Source organism: Sebastes umbrosus, chromosome 15, assembly GCF_015220745.1.
Source record: "Sebastes umbrosus isolate fSebUmb1 chromosome 15, fSebUmb1.pri, whole genome shotgun sequence".
NCBI classification, from domain to species: domain Eukaryota; kingdom Metazoa; phylum Chordata; class Actinopteri; order Perciformes; family Sebastidae; genus Sebastes; species Sebastes umbrosus.
The window spans coordinates 26,937,732-26,954,530 of record NC_051283.1 but is presented as its reverse complement, the minus strand read 5'-3'; the positions used below and the strand labels follow the sequence as shown (position 1 = coordinate 26,954,530).

General features: G+C 42.0%; 1 protein-coding gene across 6 annotated transcripts in view; it reads right to left on the bottom strand.

Annotated features, from left to right (window-relative positions):
• The window catches only part of nfatc1 (nuclear factor of activated T cells 1), a 51,219-nt gene that overhangs the window by 7,272 nt on the left and 27,148 nt on the right, over positions 1–16,799 (bottom strand). For 3 of the 6 annotated variants that reach the window (XM_037795697.1, XM_037795699.1, XM_037795698.1), the window contains exons 7-9: positions 14,366–14,421; positions 10,128–10,225; positions 5,674–6,291 (exon numbers count right to left, since the gene is read on the bottom strand). In XM_037795697.1, the coding sequence (XP_037651625.1) occupies positions 5,676–6,291; positions 10,128–10,225; positions 14,366–14,421 (770 nt within the window). In that variant the 3' untranslated portion in view covers positions 5,674–5,675. Of the gene's footprint in view, positions 1–5,673; positions 6,292–10,127; positions 10,261–14,365; positions 14,422–16,799 lie in introns of all 6 variants that reach the window. The other 3 variants (XM_037795694.1, XM_037795695.1, XM_037795696.1) reach the window with 1 other exon arrangement.

Sequence of the window (16,799 nt, the reverse complement as noted above, 5' to 3'; positions counted from 1 at the left end):
GAGCGGTTCTGTAGTTCACCACACATTCTGCCAACATTTTTTTTTTTTGAACCCAGGTATTATTTAAAAAGAAAACGTCTGTGGACAATAGCTTTTTGGAAACTTTGTAGGCTTTAAGAAAATAGAATAACAGAAAGGGAGTAGACTTCAGCGAAATATTACCACAATGAAAACGATCTTTCATACACGGAGTAACCAGAAAAATAAAAACCCCGGCGCAGTAAAACAATCCTGTAATAAATGTCCTTTATGAAACTGTTTGTTGACGATATGAACGCCTACAAACTGTTTCACCTATATGCCAAGGCATATATGAGCAATAAATACACACATGCACATGTTGTTTTATCCTGAATCTATTGTATCATTATGTTTGTTAATCTCAATTTAATAAGCTTTAACTAGACGCCCTACTGTATAAACAGTACGGCTGGGCGGTATGGAGAAAATCAAATATCACAAAATTTTTTACCAAAATACATTGATATCGATATTGCATCGATGTTTTGGGCTGACTATTGGTGCTTTTATAAAATATTTACACAATGAGATTTTTAATAATGAAATCATCAGTAATGTGTCTATAATAACTAAGTGTAAAAGGCACATAATAGAACAGCTATAGCTGTCTGGTAAGTTCAGAAAATGACATCACTTTAATTGTAATGCCGCCTTTAAAACCAGGAAAAGACAACACTTATGCCATATTATGATATCCAAAACCTAAGACCTTATCTAGTCTCATATCATGATATCGATATAATATCGATATATTGCCCAGCCCTAATATACAGTACATATGTTGCATTGCTTCTTTCTATGTAACAGTGTTTATCTGCATTGTTTCTGTAAGATAAACTAATAACTAAAACTCTGTGGTCTCTGCTGAGGCTGTAGTTCTTGTTGTCGTATCGGACTGTATGATACTGTAAAACGCTTTTAATATTTATGCTCCTTCACATATTCAAATCAGGTGGACAAAATATTAGAAACACCTTTCTATTCTATTACCGATAATTCAACACCAAAGTTCAACCCCAAAACTGAGTCAACACATCAACGAAGTAAAACAGTAATGAAGTAGGTTTTCTACAAAAACTGAACCTTTTAAAGGAGACATACTATATCGTGCTCGTTTTCACGTTCATACTTATATTTGGGGTTTCTACTAGAACATGTTTACATGCTTTAATGTTCAAAAAACACATTATTTGTCTCATACTGTCTGACTGAATATTCCTGTGTTCACCCTCTGTCTGAAACGCTCCGTTTTAGCGCCTGTCTCTTTAAGTCCCCCCCTCCTGAAAAAGCCCAGTCTGCTCTGATTGGCTTGCAAGAAAAGTACGGCACACCTTTGCAAAGGTAGTTCTCAAGCAGAGGGTGGAGATACTGGTCGTGTCTAGAAGATAACCCCCCAAGTTACGAAAACGCTCGCGAGACTCTACGACTGCCCTACGACCTGTTCTGCATGTGACATAGGAAGGGGAACCAAATCTGAACGGCTTGTTGAATCACATGTTTTCTGATCTATACAGCCCACAAAAAACTAACTGGGTTGTCTTATTTCACAGTTTGTGGGTTGGTAGGTTCCAGATACCCAGATGTATGTGAGTTTTTCATGATATGCCCCCTTTAAGTACGGCTGTTTTTAATTGCAGAGCTGTTGCATTGCATTGTATCATGCTGGTGTTTTTCTTTTCCTTTCTGGCCACTCATCGTATTTAGACATGCATCAATAACTAACTGGTGACAAGTAATAAATAGCAGATGTGGATGTTGATGAATACGTGATAAACCGCCGATATACTTCCTCCAAGGACACTACGCTAAGCACAAATTATTAATAAAAAGAATAGCTGATACTTAATTCCAACCAGAAATGTCAAGTCGGGGTGAAAATGCTTTATGTTGATCATACAAACAAATGCTTCTTTTTGCAAGCTGTGGCTGCAAATAATTTGAGCCTGCAGTCAGATACTTCTCACAAATTTACTCTCAAATACTTTCCCTATGATCATCTAAAGTCTCTGCTCATCAATTGTGCTGTTTTGACATCTAACAAGGCCACAGCACGCCATAAAAGAAGCATTTTGTAATGCTCTTTGGCTCAGATCGGACTTCGAAATGCACATGTTTTACTCACGTTACCTCACCGCTGACACAGAAGTCGTCGGCACACTACCGTGCAGTATAACGTATGGCTTTGGCCACATCTTTCAGACCGCCCTCTGAGCCAAAGGGGGAAGCATGCAAACCTCTCCAGTCAGCAAGTTTTATGGCAGCGTGGCCGGCTTCCATCTCCATCTCCCTCAGCCTCAGCAGCGTTGGGCTGTGCACCCTCGCGGCCCGTATACCTCCGGCTCAAGGCCAGACGGCACGATTCAGACTTTCCGTGAGCAGACATGTTTGTAACCTCTCAGAGGACGGTTCGCAAAAAAAAAAAAGTTACAAAAAGGGGATCCTGATTAATACGAGAGAGGGCTGCACATACAAGAAGAAGATATCGGCTCTGTTTACAGACAAAAGGGCGACAAAAACACCTGACTGTGTCACTTTCATTCACCAGTGAAGCTTAGTGCAGCTACTTGACAGGATAAGTGGTTAAACATTCACACATTTAAACTATTTGCATCAAATTGTTGTGAAATTAAATTAAAAAGCTTCAGTAGATAGAATATTTTTGGCATCTTTGGGCAAAAATTCCATAATAACCTTTCAGCTTATTGTAATTCAAGTGTCCTGAGAGGCTTCTGCACCTCCTCATGGCTCTGCTTTCAGGCTTTAAAAAATCTAGCCCGAGACGGGAGACTTAAGCCAATCACAGGTCATTTCAGAGAGAGAGCGTTCCTATTGGCTGTTCATTCAACAGCTGTAAATAAACAAGCTTAACAGTTCACTAAAATATGTTTCTGAAAACATTGTACGCGAGAAATGGTCATTACAGTAACAGAATATTGATTCATATTTGATCAGCGCTGCCTAGTTTGACCGTTTGATCGGAGTTTGGGAGTGATTGACAGCTGCTCAGAGACGGCAAGGCTCCAGCTCGGCTCTGATTGGTTGTTTTCCTCTGGTCTGTGAAATCTTGCAGATGGCATTAGGAGCACCGGAGGACACAGATACACATGATTTTTTTTCAGATTACCTGTCTCATGCACTACTGTCAGGATATAGTGACCGTTTTATAAAAATAACCTTTTTTTAAAATCATATTTGCTCCAATTCTACCTGCTGCAGCTTTAAATAAATAAACGCCAATGATTAATCTTGACTTCTGGCAATAATGCACAGATAATGATATAGTAAATTACAGCCCATAAACACAAACATGATCCTATTTTCATTTGTAATAACAGTCAGTGTCTCAGCTCCCTAAAAGTCTCAGATATCGGGAGTTTTAACGAGCGCGGCCGACATGAAATTACAGTAACACCACACCTGAGCGAGACCATAAAGCAAAAAAAGTCGTATCAAACTCTGCCAAAGGTTTTAATGAAGTGAGAAGCCACATTAAGTTTGGAATGCTCGGTATAATATCCTTCAATTTGCAAAAGAAAACAAGTGTAATAGGCAGCGCAGCTCCTCAGAAATGTCCATTATGGTTACGGTGGCGCACTTTAAAATGTACATTTCTGACTTTAACTACACCTGGTCTGAACTGAAATATGCTCACGAGACGGGAGCACCAGTTGGAGTATAATTACAAATCAAATCTTTAGCTCGAGCCAGCCAAATATCCCCGCAGACGGGGCTAACAAGTGTTAATGCATTTACCCAGACTGTTCAGAGGAAGTGGCATGGGAACAGTCTGAGTCGTGCCGTCTGCGGCCCCACTACAGCGTCTCACTCTCCATCGCCAGGAAGCTCGTCCAGACGGTGCGGCAGGGGCTCTGGTGACGGATCAAAGCCCGCTGATAGCTGCTGGTTATTGTTGCTTCATCTACTGCACTCCCCTCTCTCCACACGCAGCCAGGGACTGTTTCTTCTTGCCCCGAGTAAAATCATTTATCCAATTTATTTCAAATCACCGCAGCGCAGAGCACGCGGCCCCCAAACCTCAGTGGTGAGCGCAGAGGGCCTGAGCAGTGAGATCATAAAGTCTGTGCTCCTAAAAAAGCTGCTCGCTGCGAGAGATAAATAAAGGGAGGTCGCAAAAGAGCTGTATTCAGTATATCAGCGAGCTTTAGAGCAGGCTTGTCTCATTCGGGGTTTACAGCCACATATACCAAATACTAGACCACCGGGTTTCTTTGATCTAATCACCCTAGAAGGTAGACGACGAAGAAAGCTCAGCGGAAAGAAGTACTACAAAAGTGAGAGAATTCGTAAAGAGATTTGGACTTCTGACTGCCTCTAATCAAGTAAAGAAGGTCTCGCAATAACAGGGATAAACCTTTCGGCACAGTCATGCTCCCACACCAGTCTGCTCCTCCTACAGTGACCTGTAACTGACACTAACAGTGACATCATGGTTTCACAATATAGAGAAGTAAGCTTGCTATCTAGGGCTGTCGCGGTGAAGGAATTTCCCCCTACGGTGACGATGATTGGCCTTTTTGTTTTTGTTGAAAATTACTACTACTTGCTATGATACGGAACATCCACAGACGTAAAAATGTCGGCACAAGGTAGAGAGAGTACTGGCCCTGGATGAATGGAAGGCTGAAGCACGTATAGGGAGAGAGGACAGACCCACCGGTCTATGTGCGTTCATTTCTCCTCAATTTTTGTTGTTTTTCAGCACTTCTAGCCTACATCTAGGGCAGCTATTCTCAACCCCTGGGCCGAGGGCCAACTGGTGGGCCTCAGAGCGCCATCTAGTGGGTCGCGGAGGTACTGCCAAATGGTTAGATTAACTTAAAACTCTGACGGGCGCTATTCTGTCTTTCAGAGGTTGTAGCGGGCTCAGTTTTAAAGCTAGAGTAGAGATACTGGTATCATATGAAAATAAAAAAAACTAAGGAATAAATTGGTCCTGTGTCATGCTAGCTTGTCGGGAAGAGCACTAACTGATGCTCCAGATAGACATAACGCAAAATTTTGGCGAGGAAAAACTGGCGTGGCCATTTTAAGGGGTCCCTTGAGAATACGGACGGTGGCATATTTATATATATATATATATCCCAGTTTCTCATTTATTTGGGAAGGTGGTCTTCGGAATTTTTTTAAACAATCAGAAATGGGCTTCAAGTTACAAAAGGTTGAGAACCCCTGATTGGCCTTTGTGGTATTTGTCCCGCCCCCTCCTCCATTGTGATCGGACGTCTGGGTAAAAAGTGAGAGTGACGAGCGCAGTTTTACCCAAAGTTGAACGTTTTTCAACATCAAACGTGCATCGCTAGGCGCAGGATAGACATTCAGCACGTCGTCACGCTGCAGCTCTGGTATCAGTGTCCTCATTTAACTCTCAGCGAGAAAGCAAAATTAAGTGTTTTTCCAAAATGATTCCTTTAAATAGCTAAATGGCCAAAAGTTTCAGCTCCTGGCGAAGTGATCGGTGAGTAATACTGTATGTTATTGATGAAAAATCAGCTGCAGATATATTATGATCGTTTTGCGCTGGGGGTAATAAAACCCTTTTTGTTTAGTTAATTATGGGGTTGGACGGGTTGTTGGCTTTATAATTGTTTCCATGCACTTATTTTGTTTAATAATGAAGACTTTCTCACTCACCATCATCGAGGTACATCTGGTCCAGCTCCTGTGGTTCCTGTTTGATGCTGACAGCCAGCGCCGGCGGGCTGCCGTCCTCCTGAAGGGAACCCCGCCCCCTCTGTGGCACCTTGGGGTGCTGCTGAGCTGCTGGGCTGGTGCTGCCACTGCCCGGCGGGGCTGGCGTCATGCAGAGGGCGGGAGAGTAAGGGCCGTCGGTCGGTGTGGAGGGCTGCGAGGTCGGGGAGGAGGAGGAGGGGGAGCTGCTGGGCAGGTAGAGGCTGAGCGGCTGGTAGCGCCCGGGAGTCTCCTGGATGATGGAGACGTGCGGGATTGGGGACTGCTGGTCCGGCGGGCCGGCGGGGAGGCACTTGGAGAAGGGCGGCGGCGACAGGTCGTGCAGTTTGGGGCTGGTGCTCGGAGAGGACGAGAGGGGCAGCGAGGAGGGCTTGGCCAATCTCTGCTGGCTGACAGAGTAAGCCCCGCCCACCACGCAAGGCCTGAGGTCCGAGGTCACCATCGGGGTCACGACCTGAGGGGGGAAGTATGGCTTTGGGTGCAAGGACAGGCCGGGGCCGTGCTGGCCGCACACCAGAGGGGCGTCGTAGTCGTCGTGCGGCTCCGTCTTTATCGTCGGCGCTGAGAGGGAAAACAGAAGAAGGAGCTAAATGAGCAAACAGCCTTCCTGCTGCAAGTGTGAGTGAGTGAGTGGGTTTGTGTCTAGGATACCCGCTGCCAAACAAACACTCTCATCAATGAGACTCTGTGTCTGGGCCGGAGCTCTCCCACCCGGCTCAAAATATTCACCGAAGTAGAAAAAAAAGCAGGAAAAAAGGGATGAGTCATCAACACGAGAAACATCCAGCTGCTCCTATAATAAAATGCCTATTTACTTTGGATCCTGCCCTGGTGCTAATACCCACTAAACGTGCGATATGAAATACGTTGCTGTAACAGCAGCTTTATACTCAGCAGGGTTCAGCAATTTAAAATAAATTACTGCTCGCTCATTGAGACAAAGAGAAAAAAAGTTTAGCTGAAAGTAAAAGCTGCTTTTTAAAAAAAAAAGAAAAAAGAAAAGAAGCTGAGTATAGTGGTTATCATACAAGTCTTGGCCTCCCAGTACGAGACATGTTGGACACCGAGTATTTAAAATGTGGGGCGTCAATCTGCTGCAGCTCCTGACACGACATCAATCTTATATAACAAGCGTTTGAGTCCAGTTACAAGGAAACGTCAGCACGGCTCTGACCCCGAGCTTCATCACTGCATCACTAAACTGGATCAATTTCTTCTGTTCTTTTGTGGTGAAGCCGGTTTTGAGTTATAATATGAAGCATCTGCTTGAAATCAGAGCTGAAGTGGTAAATTACTCGTACTTCTGCGATTCTTATTTTTTATTTTTTTTTGCACTGTAATCATTCGGCTACCAAGGCACTCCTTTATTCTTATATTTTACACAGGGCTGGCTTAAGGCATAGGCCGTGAAACTGCTTCAACACTTTTAAGACAACAATATCAGGGACCAATTGTTTATTTTAGGACTGTCAATCGATTAAAATATTTAATCGCACTTAATCGCAAATTAATCTCACATTTTTTATCTGTTCAATTTTGAGATTTGTCAACTATTTAATACTCTTATCAACATGGGAGTTGACAAATTTATGTATATATTAATAACTGGAAATCAATTAACAACACAAAACTCTCACAGGTACTGCATTTTGCATAAAAAATATGCTCAAATCATAACATGGCAAACTGCAGCCCAACAGGCAACAACAGCTGTCAGTGTGTCAGTGTGCTGACTTGACTATGACTTGCCTCAAACTGCATGTGATTATCATAAAGGGGGCATGTCTGTAAAGGGGAGAACCCATTTACATTCACATATCTTGAGGTCAGAGGTCAAGGGACTCTTTTGAAAATGGCCATGCCAGTTTTTCTTCGCCAAAATTTTACGTAAGTTTGGAGCGTTATTTATCCTCTTTCGCGACAAGAATAACCAATGAATTCATTCGGTTTTCTTGTTTCATATGATGCCAGTATCTTCACTCTAGCTTGAAAACGGAGCCTGCTGCAACTACGTTATTCTCGCGTTAACTTTGACAGCCCTAGTCTATTTACATTAGAATAAATACAGTTCATTTATGAAAATAAAAATCTTAATTTTTGTCTTAAACCAATGAGATGTGTGTTGTGGTTTACGGTGCTAGGGATAGGGTTCTCTGGGGTTGAACCCTAACCCTGGAGCGCTGCTTATTTAATTGTTTTTTGTGTTCTTGTTTGCTTCTGTAAATCTCTTGAAAAAGCTATTTTTAACCTTACAGGGTGTATACCAGGCTGAATAAGAGGCTAATTAGACTAAGAGGAGTGAAACTAAGAGACGTGTCATGTCTTACTGAAGCCTCCGACGTCAACAACTGTAAAAGAGGAACTGCGACGAGATGGTTACACCAACCGCAGCACTAAAATAGCACATGCACCTTCTATTTCGGGGCCTGTTTGGAGGAAGTGTGTCTGCCTGCCTGTGGAGGATAGGGCACATGCACAGAAAGGGTGCAGAAGAAGTTTGTCTTGCCACAAAAAGGGAGCGTGCCCCTGGGTTCTTCCGGAGTGTGAAAACCAGCCGTGTGTACTGTATGTTCCCAAAATAAATCTGTTAGCTGTTGTAACACCTGCTGCTGCTGCTGCTGCAAAAAAAAAAAAGTGACGTGATTTAAAAAAATAGGAAAAAATTAATTTACATGTCAATATTGACAATTTTGCCCTTTTTCTGTGTTTTCACTCTGCTCGTTTGTTTGAACATTTTCTTGCAGACTTGCGAGATCATATTGTGTTTGACCCCGCTGGCTTGTTGCCGTTACAGACTCACCCCCTTTAAGTTTAGGAGACACTGACCAGACCAGCCGTCCCCCGGTCTCTCCCCTCCCTCACACTCTGTGCGTCCTGAGGACAATGCTCCACTTTCACAGCGGGGCACTCCGTCGCCCACATACAGGGCTGGGCCAGTTCACTTGAGTCACTGCTTTGAACCACCCACTGGATTTTCGCTCCAAGCCCGGAGCGCAATTAGCAGTGTTTTTTACATTTTCACTTGGTGGGTCAGTGTTTATATTTAGCTTGGCAATAGCTCCTCTATTCAAATAACAGGCTTTTCCCATGCCCCCTTCCCCCCCGCCCTCGGGTGTCCCACCGCTGCAGCGTACAGGTATGGAAAAGAACAAGAGATTTTATAGATTTCTTTTTTTTTTACAATGGAGGAATAATAGCGTTGCTTTGTTCCTCCCTAGGAAACCACCAGACAAGGGGGAATACAAACAGTTCTGGTCTTCAGATGTTGGCTAAAATGTTTCTAATTAGTCTGGGATATGAAAGGAAAAGAGAAGACTGGAGAGTGGTGAAGTGCTGCGGGCGGCGATGACAAGAAGGTGAAAGATATGCTGAGAGCTTAGAGGTAATAAGGGGGTATTCTCTTATTTTAGTTGACAAATTTGTACGACAATTTAATGTCTACAAAGCACTGTGATGACACCAAATGTCAGCACAACACCAAACTCTACTGGAAGAGGCTGTTGGCTACGGCATTATGGCAAATCTACACCAGACGGAGCTGGTCACCGGTCACTCAGCGCTACATCACAAGTCGATGATCCGATGATAACGCCCCTTGAAAAAAAAAATTGAGAGGTTCCAGACTAATTCACATTTGCAATTTGGTCTGGCGATGTCAGGCTAGTGAATCTAACACTCGGGACAGACTAGGCAGCGTGACGACTGCCTCGCTGAACTGCTGGGTCTCTCACGTGTGTGTGATGTCAATACCGGCAGCGTTTCGTGCTGCTGTGCTGCTGCCAGCCGTTTCTTTCTATATTGAGTTTGCCTTTCATAATGGCCATTTCATTTAGTTATAAATATAATTTATATTTATTTCAGACAGAAAAAGGTTAAGAAGCGTGTGCTAATTTGTAAATAATAGTAATAATCCACAGTTAAAACCCCGTACTTTATTCATTCATGGAGCCCTGCAAGTCACTGCATGTTCTACAACACTGTCCCGTACATATTTCAGAATAAAAGCCTTGTGTTAACAAATGAAGGAATTCTGTCGACAGAAAAAAAAATGCTTGAGGGCTTTTATTTTTAAACAGAAGCAGGAAGTGTTGAGGTAAAAATAAATCTTTACTTTTTTTCATGCCTGAGGATTGAATTACATTTTTAGTTTTTGTTTTTCAATATTCTTTTTCCTTCACCTACATTTTGTTATTTGTTGCATAATTAATTTTATTTTTATATTATTTATACTATGAAAAAAAAGTTGTGACATCACAGTGAGTGCCAGTTCAATATGTCTTGTTTGACAAGTGAGTTAAAGTAGACAGGAGACGCAGCTAAAGAACATCACTGACTGTACAATTATTCCTAGTGAAGAAGTAAGCAGTAAATGTGGATGAGGAGGAGGAGAGCTTTACCACTGGCAGGGACGTAGGTGAAGCGTTGGTACTGGCTTCTTTTCCTCTTGCCGTTGCAGACGTAGAAGTTCACATGGACCGGAGTGGAGAGTCTTTGGCTGCGATAGGGAGGGATTTCAACGAGAAGTGAATTCTGTAACGAAGAATTAAGAAATGCATTCTTATAGTTTATATAAACAAATAGATAGTGCCCAAGTTATTATATTGTATAAATCTTTCTTATTTTATTTATTGTATAGTTGTTTTTTTAATTTTATTTACTGTATACGTTCCTGGACTTACTTTTTATAGCTATTTAGCTTTAATTCAATCTGATCTAGTTCTCCTTTTTACTTTTTTAAAGGGGAAATTGAGCTTATTCATAACTTATAGTAAAAAAAAAAAGGGGAAATTGAGCTTATTCATAATTTATATGATTTATAAATGAATTAATTCATAAATTGGTCCATTGCAGGAGATTTTTGTGGTTTAAAAATGGAGAAACTTTATGTATTCATTAGGGCCGTCAATCAATTAAAATATTTAATCGCGATGAATCACATGATTGTCCATAGTTAATCGCGATTAATCACAAATTAATCGCACATTTCTTATCTGTTCAAAATGTACCTTAAAGGGAGATTTGTCAAGTAAAGGGGAGACTCATGGGTACCCAGAGAACCCATTTTCATTCACATATCTTGAGGTCAGAGGTCAAGAGACCCCTTTAAAAATGGCCATGCCAGTTTTTCCTCACCAAAATTTAGCGCAAGTTTGGAGCGTTATTCAGCCTCCTTCACAACGAGCTAGTATGACATGGTTGGTACCAATGGATTCCTTAGGTTTTATAGTTTCATATGATACCAGTATCTTCACTCTTGCCTTAAAATTGAACCCGCTACAACCTAAAAATCACAAGCTGCGCTAATGCGTTAACGAAATTAGTGGCGTTAAAACGAATTTGCGTTAACGCGTTAACTTTGACAGCCCTAGTATTTATTGTTTTTTTTAGTTGTTTGTTTTTAAGTCTTTTTCCAATATTTGATTTCAGACAGTTGACTATTTGCTGCTAAGCATGACTTCTTCGTGCTATAAATTATTACTACCTATTATGAGTATTTTAGGGAAGCCCCAAGAGGCAAGTGAGGAAAAAAAAAACAGAGATGAATAAAAAACAAAAAACTTTTTTTCCACCTGTTCTTAAGTCATAAACACAGGAGAGAAAACAATTCAGATCCGACTCAGAAAATGGATCACCAGAATTTTTTTTTCTCATTTGCCTCTCAGGGCTTCGGTAGTATTTTGTATTGTTTCTGTCTTTGTTTGCAGGTCAGCTAAGAGGATGTGAGGTCTGGATTGTACTTAGTCTTCTTTCCTTTAAATCCATAGCCTGAAGTTGTGCGTGTTGACTAGGGCGGTGGATAAAATCTGAAAATCTGGTTCTAATCCCGAACGAGACCATGAAGTAAGGTTACAGAGAGCCGCGGTTGTTTGCATAGTGAATAAATTGAACTCCAGATAGTTTATTTCCCCAGCAGAGCTTCCTGCTGTCTGAGGAGAGAGCGAAGGCCAGGAGCGACCACGTTCATCAGCCCCATATGTGTGTGTGAATATACATATGTCTGAGTGTGTTGGAGGTGCTGCTCGGTAGCAAGGGAGGAAGTCATCCGTCTGCAAAACTGTGCTCCGGAGGACGGCCGGCCCCGACTGTACAGGTGAGAGCTGACACACGTTATATCAAATCACTACAGTCGTAAAGCCAAGTGAAGCCAGATGAGGCTTTTCGACTTCTCTTATTCAACGCAATTCCACCTCGTCCTTCGGAGAATTAGCTAATATAAAAACTCTGGGAAACGGTTCACCATTTGCACTGCGTAAACCGTAATCGTGTCCAGGTTTAACGTGAATATTTGCAGCATTTCACTCGTGTCGCTGCTGTCCAATATGTCAATTTATGCATATGCATAAAAACAAAAGACTGGCCACATTTTGGATCTAAAACATGCACGAGTGAAATCACTCAGACACTTTTGAAAGTTTTATGTGCACATGTGTTGTTTTGGAAAAATCCTCTCCAACCCCACTGAGGACAGAACGGACCTGTTCGCAATCCACAAAACTGAGATGTTTTTTACCTGACAAAAGTAATTTCTCTCACGAGGAGGGAGGGAAGATAACATGTGACAAATTGAGCATGAAGGAGCATTCTTGGACTCCTCAAGGGAGCGCTTCGAGGCCATTTGTCTCAGTTTATATGACTCATCTGATGCGTCTAATTGAAAATAATTCTTAAAATTAAAAACCGAATCATCCCTCTTCTCCCAGATCTACCTCCCTCTTGGGGGAGGTCAGTCCATGCAGGTGACGGAGGCGGTGATGTATTCTCAATTTGTGGTTTGGTCTGCGTAGCGGTGGAGCAGCAGAGGTTAAACCTGGCCAAGGCAGCGGCAGTGTTTAAAATGGGACCAATCCAGCAGACTGGGCTGAGAGGGGAGGGAGGAGGGAGGCCCTTTGTCTATTCAGGCAGACAGATGTGTCCCAGCAGTCGCTGTATATGTATGTGAGAGAGAGAAAGTGTGTATGTTTTGCAGTGGGAAGACACTGTGAGCAGGTGCACCGCCTCACATAGAGACACCCTCTAATCCCCTCGTCTATCTCCCAGACTCCCACCACTACATCTCTCTCTCTCTCTCTCTCTCTCTCTCTCTCTCTCTCTCTCCCTCTCTCTCTGTCCCAGGCCAAGACAGGACACACTGCCGAGCACTAACTCCCTCAGGATGAAGGTTGAACTCTTGAAAACCTTTTCCACACGTTTCAAACACAACACTGCTGTTTCCCGCCCTCGAGGGTGTCGTCTGCCCCGGGACGAGAAAATCTACAATCCAGTTACACTTCTGTGTTTGTGTGCTTTTGTAGACCACATATATATTAACATTGTGTGCATTGTTCCTTTAAACTTTAAAGGAATAGTTTGACATTGTGGGGAAAAAAACAAAGATTGATACCACTCTCATGTCTGCACGGTAAATATGAAGTTAGCCTAGCTTAGCACAAAGACTGAAAACATGGAGAAACAGCTAGTCTAATTAGTTTTAACGCCACTAATTTGTTTAACGCATTAACGCAACTTGCGATTTTTAGGTTGTAGCGGGCTCCGTTTTAAAGCTAGAAGTGGCATCATATGAAACTACAAAACCTGATGAATCCATTGATACCAACCATGTCATACTAGCTTGTCGAGAAGGAGGTTAAATAACGCTCCAAACTTACGCTAAATTTTGGCGAGGAAAAACTGGCATGGCCGTTTTCAAAGGGGTCCCTTGACCTCTGACCTCCAGATATATGAATGTAAATGGGTTCTATGGGTACCCACGAGTCTCCCCTTTACAGACATGACCACTTTATGATAATCACATGCAGTTTGGGGCAAGTCATAGTCAAGTCAGCACACTGACACACTGACAGCTGTTGTTGCCTGTCGGGCTGCAGTTTACCATGTTATGATTTGAGCATATTTTTTTTGCTAAATGCAGTACCTGTGAGGGTTTCTGGACAATATTTGTCATTGTTTTGTGTTGTTAATTGATTTACAATAATAAATATATACATACATTTGCATAAAGCAGCATATTTGTCCACTCCCATGTTGATAAGAGTATTAAATACTTGACAAATCTCCCTTTAAGGTACATTTAGAACAGATACAAAATTTGATTATTAATAATTGCAAAATAATTGCGAATTTTAATCGACTGACATCTCTTATTTGCATTAGTCTGTGGAAGGCTGCAGCAAATAACGTAGTACGAGTGATGTGCAGATTCAACGTTCACTTATTTTTGTTGCCTAAACCTAACTAAGCAGTTTTGTTGCATTTTTTTGTTTTGTTTCAATTTACGCTAACCACGTGTTTAAAACTGTTTAAAACTGAGATCGTAATCTGGGAGAAAATACGTTTTCCCCTTGAAATATAATTGAGAATGCAGTTTAGTTTTATGGGAAAGTCATTTTGTAGGAGACGGGGTCGGGGTTAGCGGTGCCCTTCAGCCTCTTGTGGCCGAAATGAGTATTACAACATGTTTTTTCTCACTTGCCTCTCAGGGCTTCCGTATGTTTTAGACATCAGTTATTTTGTTCTATGTGAAGATTGAAAATATTTTGCCACTAAGTGATTGAGAACAGCTGCTTTATTGTCAGCGCTTTTAATCCTGAAATGAGACCGGATTCGTCACGATAACAACATCAGATGTATCACTTACAGGCTTCGAGGCGTCTCTGTCGACCTTGGCCTCAGTCTCCCAGAGGTGGTGGCCATCTGAGAAAGAGAGAGAGAGACAAAGAGTTTTGTAATCAGAAAATAATCCACCTACTTGGCTCCCAACTGAAATGAAGAAAAGGTATGAGCGTTGTTATTATTATCTGTTACATCAGTGATATATAAAACAGCCACACGTCATGCTGTCTGACCTCGCCGCTCATGAGCTCATATCCTCAGTCTAACAGACCTGAGACCCGACAGAGAGACGCAGACAGAGAGAGAAATCTGATGCAATCCTAAAAAAACCCAGAGTCATACCAAAGAGATGAGCGACATCTTTGGTGGATGAGAGAAACCTTGACTTCATCGCTGTGTGGAATCCCGACATGCTCCAGCAGCTGGTGGGCTCGTTAATGCACGGCGACTGGAAACTGACAACTCGCCTCAACTTTTCTTATTTCTCGTGTTCTCATAGGAATCCTTCTGTTATCCCCATATAATGACTGTTAAATGGTATTTGCTCTTTTTCTGGTCGTGTGTTTTTTCTTTTCTCCCTAAAGTTGCCACAATGAAGAGGTTTTCCCATCAGGCAATAAAAACAATAAAAAACGAGGCATCATGTGAGCTGTTGGAAAACACAGGCCTGCTAAAAAAGCACGTTTGATTTGTCATTCTGCCCAGTGAGGTGTCAGTAAAACTATATTTTTACCAATTTATTAGACACAGAAGGAAACCATTGCAATTTTCTTTAGACTCCTGACTCATTAAAAAGGCCCCATAAAAGGACTGTGAAAATGAGTTTACGTGGCAAAGGAAGCTGCAGTTTAAAGAAAAAAAAAAGGTCAGCCGTGGCCTAATTTCTTCTTGAAGGAAATTAAGTGAGATATGTGCCGTGTTGCTCTACTGGGCCGTCTGCAGCTTGATAAGTGGAGCGCTTGAATTGAGCGGACAGCGCGGTGCAGATGGAGAGAGAGTTGTGAGGTGGCAGAGACGGAGGAGGTGCAGCTTGGCACTGACAGCTTCTATTATGTCTGAGACGACACTGGAAACCTGCTTCCCTTCCCTTTATTTTCCCACACTGTCTGTCAGTCTTGGAGTGGAGTTTTAGCTCCTGCTCTCCAGGAAGAAGTAATATCATGTGTCAGAGAGTAAGAGTTTGAAGGGCCACGTGTGAACAATTTATTTCAGAGTTTAAATCAAATACATTTTTCACATGTGGCCCTAATTGTCTTCCGTAGCACCCTCTAAACCCCAACGGAAAAATAAATAAACAGCCAGATCTATGAAATTAGTGCACAAAATTTGTTTGAAAAAGGGGGCAGAGATACAGTGGGCTGTCATTATACCAATAACCAATAATCAAAGCCAGACGTGACCAATTCGATGCCCTTGGCAAGATTCTAGCTGGAGCCCCTTTTGTATCGCAGCCAATTCCACCACCGATCATTGTGTTCACACAGAAACAGAACTATGTCTTTAAGACTAAGCTATGCAGATCACAAGGGCTGTCAATCCATTAAAATATTTAATCGCGATTAATCGCGTGATTGTCCGTAGTTAATCGTGATTAATTGCAAATTAATCGCACATATTTTATCTGTGCAAAATGTACCTTAAAGGGAGATTTGTACTCCTATTTAATACTCTTATGAACACGGGAGTGGACAAATATACTTGCTTTGTGCAAATGTATGTATATATTTATTATTGGAAATCAATTAACAACACAAAACAATGACAAATATTGTCTATAAACCCTCACAGGTACTGCATTTAGCATAAAACAATATGCTCAAATCACAACATGACAAACTGCAGCCCAACAGGCAACAACAGCTGTCAGTGTGTCAGTGTGCTGACTTGACTTTGACTTGTCCAAATGTGATTATCATAAAGTGGGCATGTCTGTAAAGGGGAGACTTGTGGGTACCCGTAGAACCCATTTACATTCACATATCTGGAGGTCAGAGGTCAAGGGACCCCTTTGAAAATGGCCTTGCCAGTTTTTCCTCGCCAAATCTTTGCTTGAGTTTGGAGCGTTATTTAGCCTCCTTCGCCACAAGTTTGACATGGTTGGTACCAATGGATTCCTTTGGTTTTTCTAGTTTCATATGATGCCAGTATCTTCACTCTAGTTTAAAAATTGAGCAAGATACAGCATAAAAATCGCAAGTTGCGTTAATGCGTTATAATCGCGTTAACTTTGACAGCTCCAGTATTAACTTGTGCCATGCCTGAACCAGTTTGCGTTCAAGTGTGGACGGAGATATTTTGTAAAAACAAAGTTTGTGTGGACAGATTTTTAAAGAGTTTTAAACGGAGGGGAAAATATCCGTTTTTAAACATATCTGTATTCTTGTAGACAGGACTTAAAACTTCAATCTGCCAGTCTGTGTCTGTTTTTTCTCTCCTCTCCTGCTCCGTCTCTCGCTGCC